Source organism: Oryx dammah, unplaced genomic scaffold (genome assembly GCF_014754425.2).
Source record: "Oryx dammah isolate SB20612 unplaced genomic scaffold, SCBI_Odam_1.1 HiC_scaffold_12, whole genome shotgun sequence".
Taxonomy (NCBI): Eukaryota; Metazoa; Chordata; class Mammalia; order Artiodactyla; family Bovidae; genus Oryx; species Oryx dammah.
The window spans coordinates 28,569,718-28,584,218 of NW_024070196.1; the positions used below are offsets into that span (position 1 = coordinate 28,569,718).

The window sequence follows — 14,501 nt, forward strand, 5'->3', positions numbered from 1 at the left end:
GTCAGATGAAAAGAAATTGAGAACACTGTCTTTAGAAAAATTGAAGACAATCCTAAACAGATAATCTACCTGAAGAAAATTAATAATCCCAGATGAAAGCTTAGAATTATAGGAAAGGGTAACTGTGTGAAAAGCCCAATGACTATCAGCTATTCCAGAGTGATAGTAATGTCTCTAAAATATCTATAGAGAATTAAATATTAGGTTGGTACAAAAGTAATTGTGGTTTCAGACTGTGAATTTTGAATCATCATAACTGGGTTCAAATACATCTTTATTAATCAAAATAGGAATCATTATAATCAACACATTTTTGCTAATGAGAAGTAAGTTTGTTGATTCCTGTATCATAAAAATCCATGTCTCTGCATTCAACAAACTCTTCAAAAGCATTTTTCTGCCTTGTGGAGGCACTTTCTCTGCAAAAAGTTGTCAAGATGCTTAAAGAAGTGATGAGGTTGGTGAGAGGTGAGTGAAATATGGCAGATGAAGCAAAACTTTGTAACCCCATTCATTCAACTTCTGAAGCATTTGTTGGGCAGAAGAATTGGGCCCTTTCTGTTGATTAATAACTTCAGGCGTGGCTGTTCTCAGTACATCTCATTGATTTTGCTGAGCATACTTCTTAGATGTGATGGTTTCACTGAGATGCTTTCCACTTCAGAAAGCTGTAGTGGATCAGATGGGCAGCAGACCACCAAAGAGTGGCCATGACCCTTTTTTTTTGATGCAAGTTTGGCTTTGGAAAGCGCTATCTAGCTTCTTCTTGGTCCAGCCGCTGAGCTGCGCATGGCTGGTTGTAATATGAAATCCACTTTCGGACACATGTCACAATCTGATTGAGAAATGATTCATTGTTGTTGCATAGAGTAAGAGAAGACACTTCAAAACGGCTGTGTTTTGATTTTCTATCAGCTCATGAGGCACTCACTTACCAAGCCAAAACATGATAGCAATAAGATAAATTTAGGAAAAGGGTATTTGGAGTTAAAATATTCTCAGGTTCTAATGGCACCCCACTCCAGTACTCTTGCCTGGAAAATCCCATGGATGGAGGAGCCTCGTAGGCTGCAGTCCATGGGGTTGCTAAGAGTCTGACATGATTGAGCGACTTCCCTTTCACTTTTCACTTTCATGCATTGGAGAAGGAAATGGCAACCTACTTCAGTGTTCTTGCCTGGAGAATCCCAGGGACAGGGGAGCCTGGTAGGCTGCCATCTATGGGGTCGCACAGAGTCGAACACGACTGAAGCGACTTAGCAGTAGCAGCAGTAGCAGCATTGCCCAAAAGAGATATAATGCTAATTTATTTCAGAGTTTGATTATTCAGTGATGCATGTTATATTCAAAAGTAAAGCAAAAGATCGTGTAACTGCCAACCCAGATAATAGAATAGAAAAATGGAGTAATAAAAAATAATCTATGGAGTAATAAAAAATAATCTAAAAGCATGAAAGAAGAGAACAATCAATAACGGACAGGGCAAATAGAAAGCAAATACTGAAATAGATATAAGCTCAGATACATTACTAATTACATAAAATTTCAGTGTACTATCTGCTACAGTTAAAAGACAGTGATTTATCAGAGGAATTAAAAAGGACACTTACATACTTCTTATCAGACAGATTTCTAAAATACAAGAATATTGAATGGTTGCAAATAAGAGAATGGAGAATAGATAAACCATGCAAGTGCAAACTGAAAGAAAACAGGTAAAATCGGGCATATTAATAGTAGACCTTAATGTAAGAGAGTATTATAAATAGCGATATTTCATAATGTTAAAAGATATGACAGTTTTAAATTTGCAAGAACACAATAACAAAGCCTCAGGATAGAAAATGTCCAATTTTCTGTTTTTTTTTTTTTTAAGTTTAGAAAAATTCAGTGATAGCATTGAATGGCAAAACAGACAACTCCACCAGCTGGAAGGAAATATAAACAGATTGTTCCTCAGTAATTGAAAGAAAAACTCAAAAAAGAGTATTTGAACCATGCAGTTGACATGGGTCATGGTGAGAGGTCTGACAGAATGTGGTCTTCTGGAGAAGGAAATGGCAAACCGCTTCAGTACTCTTGCCTTGAGAACTCATGAGCTGTATGAAAAGGCAAAAAGATATTACATGAAAGATGAACTCCCCAGGTTGGTAGGTGCCCAGTATGCTACTGGAGAAAAGTGGAGAAATAACTCCAGAAAGAATGAAGAGACAGAGCCAAAGCGAAAACAGCACCCGCTTGTGGGTATGGCTGGTGATGGAAGTAGAGTCCGATGCTGTAAAGTACAATACTGCATAGCAACCTGGAATGTTAGGTTCATGAATCAAGGTAAATTGAAAGTGGTCAAACAGCAGATGGCAAGAGTGATCATCCACATTTTAGGAATCGGTAAACTAAAATGGACTGGAATGGCAAATTTAATTCTGATGACCACTATATCTACTACTGAAGGCAAGAGTCCCTTAGAAGAAATGGAGTAGCCCTCACAGTCAACAAGAGTCCAAAATGCAGGGCTTGGGTGCAAGTACTGAAACCCCAAATTATAAGACATTTGGAGAATTAGGGCATTTAGGCAAGAGACAGCAGGATTGCAAACTGTGAGATTAAAACCCTTTCTCCAAATACTTCAGATACTAAAACAAATTTTAAAAAACTACATATAGGTAGTCCTTGCTTTGCATATCAGTGCAGAACTCTGAAAATGACCTTGCAAGAACAAGGTGTGTCCAAGTTGACAGAATAGGAAAACCCTGAACTCAGCTTCTCTAACCACAGCAAAATTACAACTGTTTGAAGAGCAGCTGTCAATAAGAATCACTTGAATTTAGCAGAAAATATTTTTACAACTAAAGATCCAAGGAAGGAACCAAAACAAGATGGGTAGAACTTCCCTGGCAATCCAGTGGTTAAGATGGCAGGCTTCCACTGCAGGGGGTGTGTATTCCATCCCTGGTCAGGGAACTAAGATCCCGCATGCTGCACGGAGTGGCCAAAAGATTAAGGGGGAAAAAAGGGTAGGAGAGGGCAGAGACATAATGTAGGTACACCCTCAGGTAGGTGACCCACAAACTGGAGGATAATCAGAGTCACAGAATTTCTCCCTAAAGAGCAAAGGGTCCAAGCCACACATCAGACCCCTGAGCTGAGGGTCCTGCACCAGGAAGCCAACCCCTCAAAACTTGTGGCTTTGAAAGCCAGCAGGATTTGAATATTGGTGAGCCAGAGGAAACAGAAACTCCGCTCTTAAAGAGCACACACAGAATCTCACTTGCTCTGAGTCCCAGAACAGAAGCAGTAACTGGAAAGGAACCTGTTAGGACCCACTTGCTGATCTTGTAGGGTCTCCTAGACAGGGAAGGGGCAACTAGGATAAAGAAACTGAGGCCAAAAGAGGTTAAGTAACATGTTCAAGGTCACATAGCAAACAAAGTGACAGATCCTGCCTTCTGATTCAGGAAGTTTGGATACACTGCAAGGAAATGAAACCAGTCAGTCCTAAGGAAATCAACTCTAAATCTAAATGTTCATTGGAAGGACTGATGCTGAAGCTCCAATACTTTTGCCACCTGATGTGAAGAGCCAACTCATTGGAAAAGATCCTTATCCTGGGAAAGATTGAAGGCAAAAGGAGAAGAGGGCGGCACAGGATGAGATGGTTAGATAGTATCTCCAACTCAATGGGCATGAATTTGAGCAAACTGGGAGATAGTGAAGAATGGAAATCCTGGCTTTCTGTAGTCCATGCAGTTGGAAAGAATCAGATAACAAGTTAGCGACTGAACAACAACAAATTTGCTCTTAACCAATAAGGGTTTTGTTTTTTAATATTGAATTATAGTTGCTGTACAGTATTATGTGTTACAGATGAACAATATGGTGATTCTCAATGTTTGTACTTCATTTATTGTCTAGTCACTAAGTTGTAACCAACTGTTTTGTGAACCCGTGGACTGTAGCCCACCAGGCTCCTCTGTGCATAAGATTTTCCAGGCAAGAATACTGGAGTGGGTTGCCATTTCCTTCTCCAGGGGCTCTTCCTGAACCAGGGGTCGAACCCACGTCTCCTACTTGGCAGGTGTATTCTTTACCGCTGAACCACCTGTACTTCATTTATTTGTTGTTGTTCAGTTGCTAAATCATGTCCGACTGTTGTGCGACCCCATGGACTGTAAGCCTGCTAGGATCCTCTGTCCATGAGATTTCTAGACAAAAAATATTAGAGTAGGTTGCCATTTCCTTCTCCAGGGGATCTTCCTGACCCAGGCATTGAACCTACATCTGCTTCACTGCAGGTGGCTTCTTTGCTGTTGAGCCACCAGGGAAGCCCCATATGTCATTTATAGTTAATATAAAATGTGGGCTATATTCCCTGTGTTGTACAAGATGTTTTCTTAGCTTATTTTGTATCTAATAAATTGTACCTCTTAATCCACTACCCCTATACTGCATCTCCCCACTGCCTTCACCCCACTGGTAACTGAGATTATTGCCTTGTGAGTTTTATTGTATCTGATGAACTTTGTTTTCAGTAAACATGTTTATAAATTTCAGATTGTGTTTTTCTAGTTTCAGTGGAGATTGTAGTATTAGTAGGTAATTCTGTTTAGATTATTCTATAGTGAAAGTGAAGTCTCTCAGTCATGCCCGACTCTGCGACCCCATGAACAGTAGCCTGCACCAAGCTCCTCCGTCCATGGGATTTTCCAGGCAAGAGTACTGGAGTGAGTTGCCATTTCCTTCTCCAAGGAATCTTGCTGACCCAGGGATCGAAACCAGGTCTCCCGCATTGTAGACAAATGCTTTACCGTCTGAGCCACTGCTTATTCCCAGATTATTCTATAGAGATGGATGCAATTCTTTTGAGAAATTTTTACCTTGAGATATGTTTAATATAAATGATGTTTTCTGGTTATAAATATACAAATTCAATGTTTTCAAGTTTTTCTGATGTTAAAAACCGTTTTCCCTTCTGTGTCTATATTATACACCTAATTTTTTGATAGTTTGAAATTACCAAAATACTTGAATTTAATGAATATTTTGTAATTTATGAAATAGATTTCTGAAATATTTGTCATTTATGAAATATTTGTCATTTATGAAATATTTATAATGTAATATAAGATTAAAGTTGAATTTAAGACTTTCAAAATTACCATCAAGCTTATTTAAGAAAGTGCTGGCAAGTAAAGCCTCTAGTCTTGATTTCATAACCATCAAGAATTTTGTTCTGTATAAACTAGAACTAGTCAGAAATCAAATGAGTTTTGTGAAACACAGTGAAGAAATTAACAAATAATTCTATAATCCCCTTTCCATTTCATTAACTAGATGAAATTATTATATTTAATTTTTTTCTGAATGACTTGTTTTATCAATAAGGTATGTTTTATGAATAAGGTATAATTTCAGAATTTTATCTGTTTGAAAAATTTAAATCTTCCTAGGACAAACTGAATTGTGTATCTTTGAATTGATCAATTTAACTCATTCAGAATTTTGATGTATTTTTTCATGTGACTAATGATTTTTAAATACTTCTACATTTAGAGGATGACTTAGAAATGATTTATGTGTAAATAGTGATTTTTGACCCAAATGTTGATTTAGTTGACCCTAAAAGAACAACTGCTGTTACTAAAATTAGATTATTGTTGTGTTCACTGTTTTTTCCAAAGGTTGCACAATGAATTAAAAGATGCTGTTGTTGCAAAGCAATTGGAGGCCCTTCCCTTTGGCACAGAGATGGGAAATGAGATATATACAGATGACGAAACAGTCAGGAATCTTCAAGAACAACTAAAAGTGGCCAGTCAGGTGAGTGATATATTTATTATCCTGAATAAACAGAATTTCTAAAAATCTGTGATCAGTCATTATTTATGAATGATAATAGAATATCAGAATTGCTAGCATGATGATTTCCTACAGTTTGCAAAATAGTTAACAGGTAATAAAACTTGTAATATGTACCCTTGCTGTATGTTACAGTTGCCATGTATATATTTTAATTGAATCCTAATTCTCATGGCATGATTTTTTGTGTGTTGTGAAATATTTTAATGCAAAAGAAAATTTTTGAAGAAAAGAATCAATTATCCACTTGCCTAAATTTACATTTTTTCCTGTGTTTTCTTCTGATACAATTTTCTTCAGTTTTCAAAGATTATAGAATTATGTTTTTCTAAATTTACACTTCTTTTAGAATTATGCTTTTCCTCCTTTTTTCTTCCTGTATGGTTATTGAAATATTTGGGAAGCTATATTGTTTATATCTGGTTTTTTAGCATTGTAATTTTTTTGGTTATATGTAAGAGAATGTTGTTTTAATTTACAGTTTCGTATGCCAGGTATCTCATATCTTCTATGGATTTGCATCCCATTTTTATACCTTCCTATGTTCCTCAATTTCTTCATTTTATAAATGGGGATTAGAAATTCATTATTAAAATTTTGATTTTATAGTTATCTGTAAAAAGTTGCATTGTCTTTTATTCCTTGGAAACTTGGTTTTGGAATTCTTGGCTTTCAAAAGTGATACCATTTGTTAATTACATAGGCTATGTATACCTTGTTAAGGAGCATTATGTAGCACTGAATTCTTTTTAATATATAAAGGGAAAGAATTTGAAAAGTAATTTGTAAAGTAAAAATTAAAAATAAATAAATAAATCAATTAATTTAAAAAAAAAAGAAAAGTAGTAGAGGGAAAAATAATGAAGAAAGCATATTCTTTGCTCTGTTTTAGCCTCGTATTTCAGGAAGAATTTATTAACGTGCATGCATGCATGCATGCTAAATCACTTCAATCCTTTCTGACTCTTGCAAGCCTACAGACTGTAGCCACCAGGCTCCCCTGTCCATGGGACTCTCCAAGCGAGAATGCTAGACTGAGGTGCCATGCCCTCCTTCAGGGGGTCTTCCCCACCCAGGGATCGAACCCTTGTCTCTTATGTCTCCTACAGTGGCAGCGGGTTCTTTACCACTAGTGCCACCTGGGAAGCCCATTAATGTTCACATATAAATAAATAAATGAAAGTTAATTTAGACTTTAAAATGCTTTCTGACCAGATATTAAATACCTTTTGAAAACTGTAGCAGAATATGCACTTCTTACTTCTCTTAAAAAATACTGTGACAGACATATGTAAAAGAACCCTCGCTTGTACACCTTAAATATAGGCAGTGATTGTCAGCCACACCTCAGTAAATTCTTAAAAATTTAATTTATAAAAAAAAGCAGAATGCAGAACTAGATAAGATTTGTAGTTTCAAAAAACAAAACAAAAAAGAATTCTACTTCTAAAAAGCATCTCTCTGTGGTGCTTTTGTTGCTATAATTTCTAACACTCAGTTTTATTTTATTTTTTTTTAGTCACATTTGTTCTCATTCCTCACCCCTTTTTCCTCCTGTCTTACCGTCTTTGCCTTTCTCCATCTACACCTTGGTTGGTCCCATATTATTTCTCTGAAGACGGTCCTTCCTTTTTGCTACATTTTGGGTTATTATTTCATAGTAAGTTTGGTGAGGTCCAGGATTGAGCAGTCAAAATTGAAAAAGTTTGTGAAAGAATATTTTGCCACAATATCTGCAATGTACTTGATATATAAATGCGAAATTTTAACTGAGTGACAGTTCAAGCAGTTTTATAAAATGTTAATGAACCCATAAAATAATAATGTTAAATGTTAATTCTGCTTATTACTTACACATTCATGTTTATGTATATTACTAAGTTCTATGTACAGTTGTTTTGGTATCCATCACTAGATTGAAAGACCTTTGAGATTGAAAGACTAGGTGAATCCAAACTGAATAAATTGAAAACTGAATACAATGCAATTTATAGTAGAAAATTGAGAGAGAATTCTTTATTATATTATGCTTTATTAAAGCAATAAGTCTAAATAATAAAATTCAAATATCTTCATTTCACAAATATTTATTAGGTGTCTACTATATATGAGACACTGTGATTAGCATTGGTCATGCAGTGGAGAATGTTGGCGTCTCCTTTTGTGAAACACACGAGCTTTTGAAAGAAAAATCTGGTCAAACTTCTTGAGTTTGATCCATTATGCTTTCTCACTCTGTGATCTTGGGAAATTTTTTTTGTGCTTCACCTTCTTCATTTATAAACAGAGATTATAGTAATTCTCCTTTTATGGAGTTCTTAAGATAATTGGTTTTAAATCCTCATAAAGCACATAGTGTAATGCCTAGCACATGTGTGAAATAAGTTACCTATTATTTTAATCATCTTTATTATTATTATTGCTAAAAAGAAAGATGAAGAATTAAAATTAGGTGTAAAAACTTCCGTGTATCTCAAGTATAATTGTTTTGGGAGCCAGTAACACCGGTTCAGTCGCTCAGTTGTGTCCAATTCTTTGTGACCCCATGAACCACAGCACGCCAGGCCTCCCTATCCATCACCAACACCCGGAGTCCACCCAAACCCATGTCCATCAAGTCGGTGATGCCATACAACCATCTCATCCTCTGTCATCCCCTTCTCCTTCTACCCTCAATTTTTCCCAGCATCAAGGTCTTTTCAAATGACTCAGCTCTTCACATCAGGTGTCCAAAGTATTAGAATTTCAGCTTCAACATCAGTCCTTCCAATGAATACCCAGGACTGATCTCTTTAGGATGGACTGGTTGGATCTCCTTGCAGTACAAGGGACTCACAAGAGTCTTCTCCAACACCACAGTTAAAAAGCATCAATTCTTCAGCACTCAGCTTTCTTTATAGTCCATCTCTCACATCCATACATGACCACTGGAAAAACCATAGCCTTGAATAGATGGACCTTTGTTGGCAAAGTAATGTCTCTGCTTTTGAATATGCTATCTAGGTTGGTCATAACTTTTCTTCCAAGGAGCAAGCATCTTTTAATTTCACGGGTACAATCACCATCTGCAGTGATTTTGGAACCCAGAAAAATAAAGTCAGCCACTGTTTCCACTATTTCCCCATCTATCTGCCATGAAGTGATGGGACCAGATGCCATGATCTTCGTTTTCTGAATGTTGAGCTTTAAGCCAATTTTTTTACTCTCCTCTCTCACTTTCATCAAGAGGCTCTTTAGTTCCTCTTCACTTTCTGCCATAAGGGTGGTGTCATCTGCATATCTGAGGTTATTGATATTTCTCCCAGCAATCTTGATTCCAGCTTGTACTTCCTCCAGCCCAGCGTTTCTCATGATATACTCTGCATATAAGTTAAATAAGCAGCGTGACAATATACAGCCTTGACGTAGTCCTTTTCCTATTTGGAACCAGTCTGTTGTTCCATGTTCAGTTCTAACTGTTGCTTCCTGACCTGCATACAGGTTTCTCAGGAAGCAGATCAGATGGTCTGGTATTCCCATCTCTTTCAGAATTTTCCACAGTTTCTTGTGATCCACACAGTCAAAGGCTTTGGCATAGTCAATAAAGCAGAAATAGATGTTTTTCTGGAACTCTCTTGCTTTTTCCATGATCCAGCAGATGTTGGCAATTTGATTTCTGGTTTTTCTGCCTTTTCTAAAACCAGCTTGAACATCTGGAAGTTCACGGTTCACGTATAGCTGAAGCCTGGCTTGGAGAATTTTGAGTATTACTTTACTAGTGTGTGAGATGAGTGCAATTGTGCAATAGTTTGAGCATTCTTTGGCATTGCCTTTCTTTGGGATTGCAATGAAACCTGACCTTTTCCAGTCCTGTGGCCACTGCTGAATTTTCCAAATTTGCTGGCATATTAGTGCAGCACTTTCACAGCATCATCTTTCAGGATTTGAAATAGCTCAACTGAATTCCGTCATCTCCATCCATAGCTTTTTTCGTAGTGATGCTTCCTAAGGCCCACTTGACTTCACATTCCAGGTTGTCTGGCTCTAGGTGAGTGATCATACCATTGTGATTATCTGGGTTGTGAAGATCTTTTTTATACAGTTCTTCTGTGTATTTTTGCCACTTCTTAATATCTTCTGCTTCTGTTAGGTCCCTACCATTTCTGTCCTTTATTACAATATCAAGTCCCTAACTAAATATTTTTAGTTTGGAATATTTTGTGTTCTCATAATAGTGTGATTTATAAAAATCTTTCTGGAGGGCAGCTTGGCAGTAAAAGCCTAGAAATGCTTATATCTTTTGACCAATTAATTTGATGGTGACATTACATAGATTTTAGGAACCTGTCCTAAGAAATTGTTATACATAAAAATATATGAATAAATATATTCATTGTAGTAATGTTCTGCTTGTGAAAAATTGGAAGTACTTTTTTTAATCTAAAATATGGAATCATTTCAGTTGTCTTTCTTTTTTCCAAATTATTGGTTATATATTAGTACAGTGGTTCTCAAATTTTAGTGTTTATTATAATCACCTGGGGGCTTATTGAAATAAAGATTGTTACCCTCTCCCTGAGTTTTTGATTCAAGAAGTCTAGGATATGAGTCAGTAACTTATGTTTCTTACAGGTTCTAAGGTATTGCTTCTAGTCCTTTCCGGACCACTGGTCTAGGAGAATCTGGGCTTTCTACCTAGTATTCCAGATGATTTTTACCATCAGACACATTTGAAAAAATGCAGTTTTGAGATACAAGGCATTTTTATGACTATTCCATTGAAAATAAAACTGTCTTAAAAAAAATAAAATGAATTTAGAGGGTATTCCACCAGGAATTAAAAATCCAGCCCAAATTCTGGCTCCATATTCTACTTTTGTCTACAGATTTTAAACTATGTAAGTTTTAGGCAAAACTAATAAAAGGTTTTAGAAGTCAGGATAATGGTTAATTTTGGAGGATTGTAGTATCAAGAAGAAAGGGGCAACTGGCTTCAAGGTACTGGTAATACGTTCTCTGTCTTGAACTGGTTGCTGGTCACATGAGTGCACTCACTGTACAAATTTATGATTTGTGTATCTCTGAATGCTTATTATGCCTCAGAAAGTTTCTTTAGAACTTATAAATGTATTATTTATTTGACATGTATACTCATTATGTTCCAAAAATGCATATCTTTTCACTACACCATCTTACCTACCAATTAAAACTGAGAGAGGAATAGCTCTGACCTGGAATTTAAAAGCTTGGGCTTTAGAGACAAGGAAATGAAGATTTCTTCTTGATTCTGTCAGCAGCTTGCTGAGTGACTCCAGGCAAATGGCCTGAACCTTAGTTTCCACTTCTCTAAAAAGAGAATAATGCTTTTTATATGCTGGCTTAGTTTCTCAACCTTCTTGGTTTAAGAACCCCTCTTCAGTATACTTAAAAACCATTCAGGACTCCGAAAAGCTTTTTTTTTTTTTTTTTGGTGGGGTATTTATCATATTACTAATTAAAACTAAGACATTTTTGTTTTATTTTTTTTAATTTGTTAATAATTTTATTTCTTTATTTGGCTGTGTTCCGTCTTTGTTGCTGAGTGGGCTTTTTCTCTAGTTGGGGTGAGCAGGGGCTACTCCCTAGTTGTAGGCTTCTCAATGCGGCGGTTTTTTTGTTGTAGAGCAGGGACTCTAGGGCATGAAGGCTTCAAGAGTTGCATCACACAGGCTCCATATTTGCAGCTCCCAGGCTCTAGAGCACAGGCTCAATAGTTTTGGAGCACGGGCTTACTTGCTTCTTAGGATGTGGGATCTTCACAGACGAGGGATCAAACCTGTGTCTCCTGCATTGCCAAGCAGATTCTTTGTCCCTGGGCCACCAGAGAAGACCCTAAAATTTATTCTTTTTTTTCTTTTTTCTTTTTAATATGTTTTTTTATTGAAAGATAATTGCTTTACAAAATTTTGCTGTTTTCTGTCAAACCTCAAAATGAATCAGTCATAGGTATACACACATCCCTTCCCCTTTGAACCTCTCCTATCTCCCTCCCCACCCCACCCATCTAGGTTGATACAGAGCCCCATTTGAGTCTCCTTAGCCATACAACAAATTCCCATTGACTGTCTATTTTACATATGGTAAATGTAAATTTCCACTTTACTCTTTCCATACATCTCACCCTCTCCTCCCTTCTCCCCATGTCCATAAATCTATTCTCTATGTCTGTTTCTCCATTGCTGCCCTGTAAATAAATTCTTCAGTACCATTTTTCTACATTCTGTATATGTGCGTTAAAATATGATATTTATCTTTCTCCTTCTGACTCACTTCACTCTGTATAATAGGTTATAGGTTCATCCACCTCATGAGAACTGACTCAAATGTGTTCCTTTATATGGCTGAGTAATATTCCATTGTGTATATGTACCAAAACTTCTTTATCAATTCATCTGTCAGTGGACATCTAGGTTGCTTCCATGTTCTAGCTGTTGTAAATAGTGCTGCAGTGTACAATGGGATACATGTGTCTTTTTCAGTTTTGGTTTCCTCAGGGTATAATATGCCTAGGAGTGGGATTCCTGAGTCATATGGTGGTTTTATTCCTAGTTTTTTAAGGAAACTCCATACTGTCTTCTCGGAGAAGGCAATGGCAACCCACTCCAGTACTCTTGCCTGGAAAATCCCATGGATGGAGGAGCCTGGTAGGCTGCAGTCCATGTGGTCACTAGGAGTCAGACATGACTAGGCAACTTCACTTTCACTTTTCACTTCCATGCATTGGAGAAGAAAATGGCAACCCACTCCAGTGTTCTTGCCTGGAGAATCCCAGGGACGGGGGAACCTGGTGGGCTGCCGTCTATGGAGTCGCACAGAGTCAGACACGACTGAAGCGACTTAGCAGCAGTAGCAGCAGCATACTGTCTTCCATAGTGGCTGTATCGATTTACATTCCCACCAACAGCACAAGATCATTCCCTTTTCTCCACACCTTCTCCAGCATTTCTTGTTTGTAGACTTTTTCATGATGGCCGTTCTGACCAGTTGTGAGGTGATAGCTCATTGGGGTTTTGATTTGCTTTTCTCTAATAATGAGTGATTTTGAGCATCTTTTCATGTGTTTATTAGCCATCTGTATGTCTTCTCTGGAGAAATGTCTCTTTAGGTCTTTTTTCCACTTTTTGACTGGGTTGTTTGTTTTTCTGGTATTGAGTTGTATGAGCTGCTTGTATATTTTGGAAATTAATCCTTTGTCAGTTGTTTCATTTGCTATTATTTTCTCCCATTATGAGGGCTGTCTTTTCACCTTGCTTATAGTTTCCTTTGCTCTGCAAAAGCTTTTAAGTTTAATCAGGTCCCGCTTGTTTACTTTTGTTTTTATTTCCATTACTCTGTGAGGTGTGTCATAGCAGATCTTGCTTTGATTTATGTCATCAAGTGTTCTGGCTGTGTTTTCCTCTAAGAGTTTTATAGTTTCTGGTCTCACATTTAGGTCTTTAATCCATTTTGAGTTTATCTTTGTGTATGGTGTTAGGAAGTGTTCTAATTTCATTGTTTTACATGTAGCTATCCATTTTTTGCAGCACTGTTTATTAAAGAGCCTGTCCTTGCCCCATTGTGTATTCTTGACTCTTGTCAAAAACAAGGTACCCATAGGTGTGTGGCTTCATCTCCAGGTTCTCTATCTTGTTCCATTTGTCTATATTTCTGTTTTTGTGCCAGTACCATACTGTCTTGATGACTGTAGTTTTGTACTATAATCTGAAGTCAAGAAGGATGATTCCTCCAGCTCCATTCTTCTTTCACAAGACTGCTTTGGCTTTTTGGGGTCTTTTGTGTTTCATATGAATTGTGAAATTTTTTGTTCTAATTCTGTGAAAAATGCCATTGGTAATTTAGGGATTGCATTGAATCTGTAGATTGCATTAGGTAGTATAGTCATTTTCACAATTTTGATTCTTCTACCCAGGAACATGGACTGTCTCTCCATTTCTTTATGTTGTCTTTGATTTCTTTCATTGGTGTCTTATAATTTTCTTTTTTGTTGTTGTTTTGTTTCTTTTGCATTTATTTCTGCCCTAATTTTTAAGATTTCTTTCCTTCTACTAACCCTGGGGTTCTTCATTTCTTCCTTTTCTAGTTGCTTTAGGTGTAGAGTTAGGTTATTTATTTGACTTTTTTCTTGTTTCTTGAGGTATGCCTGTATTGCTATGAACTTTCCCCTTAGCACTACTTTTACAGTGTCCCACAGGTTTTGGGTTGTTGTGTTATCATTTTCATTCATTTCTATGTATATTTTGATTTCTTTTCTGATTTGTTGGTTATTCAGCAGTGTGTTGTCCAGCCTCCATATGTTAGAATTTTTAATAGTTTTTCTCCTGTAATCAAGATCTGATCTTACTGCATTGTGGTCAGAAAAGATGCTTGGAATGATTTCAATTGTTTTGAATTTACCAAGGCTAGATTTACGGCCCAGGATGTGATCTATCCTGGAGAAGATTCCGTATGTGCTTGAGAAAAAGGTGAAATTCATTGTTTTGGGGTGAAATGTCCTATAGATATCAATTAAGTCTAACTGGTCTATTGTATTGTTTAAAGTTTGTGTTTCCTTGTTAATTTTCTGTTCAGTTTATCTATCCATAGGTGTGAGTGGGGTATTAAAGTCTCCTACTATTATTGTGTTATTG

At 36.8% G+C, this 14,501-nt stretch overlaps 1 protein-coding gene across 2 annotated transcripts in view; it reads left to right on the forward strand.

The window, feature by feature from the left end:
* SCLT1 (sodium channel and clathrin linker 1) overlaps positions 1 to 14,501 on the forward strand; it is a 245,289-nt gene that overhangs the window by 67,367 nt on the left and 163,421 nt on the right. For both annotated transcript variants that reach the window (XM_040250523.1, XM_040250522.1), the window contains exon 6: positions 5,679 to 5,817. In XM_040250523.1, coding sequence (XP_040106457.1) covers positions 5,679 to 5,817 — 139 coding nt within the window. The remainder of the gene's footprint in view (positions 1 to 5,678; positions 5,818 to 14,501) is intronic.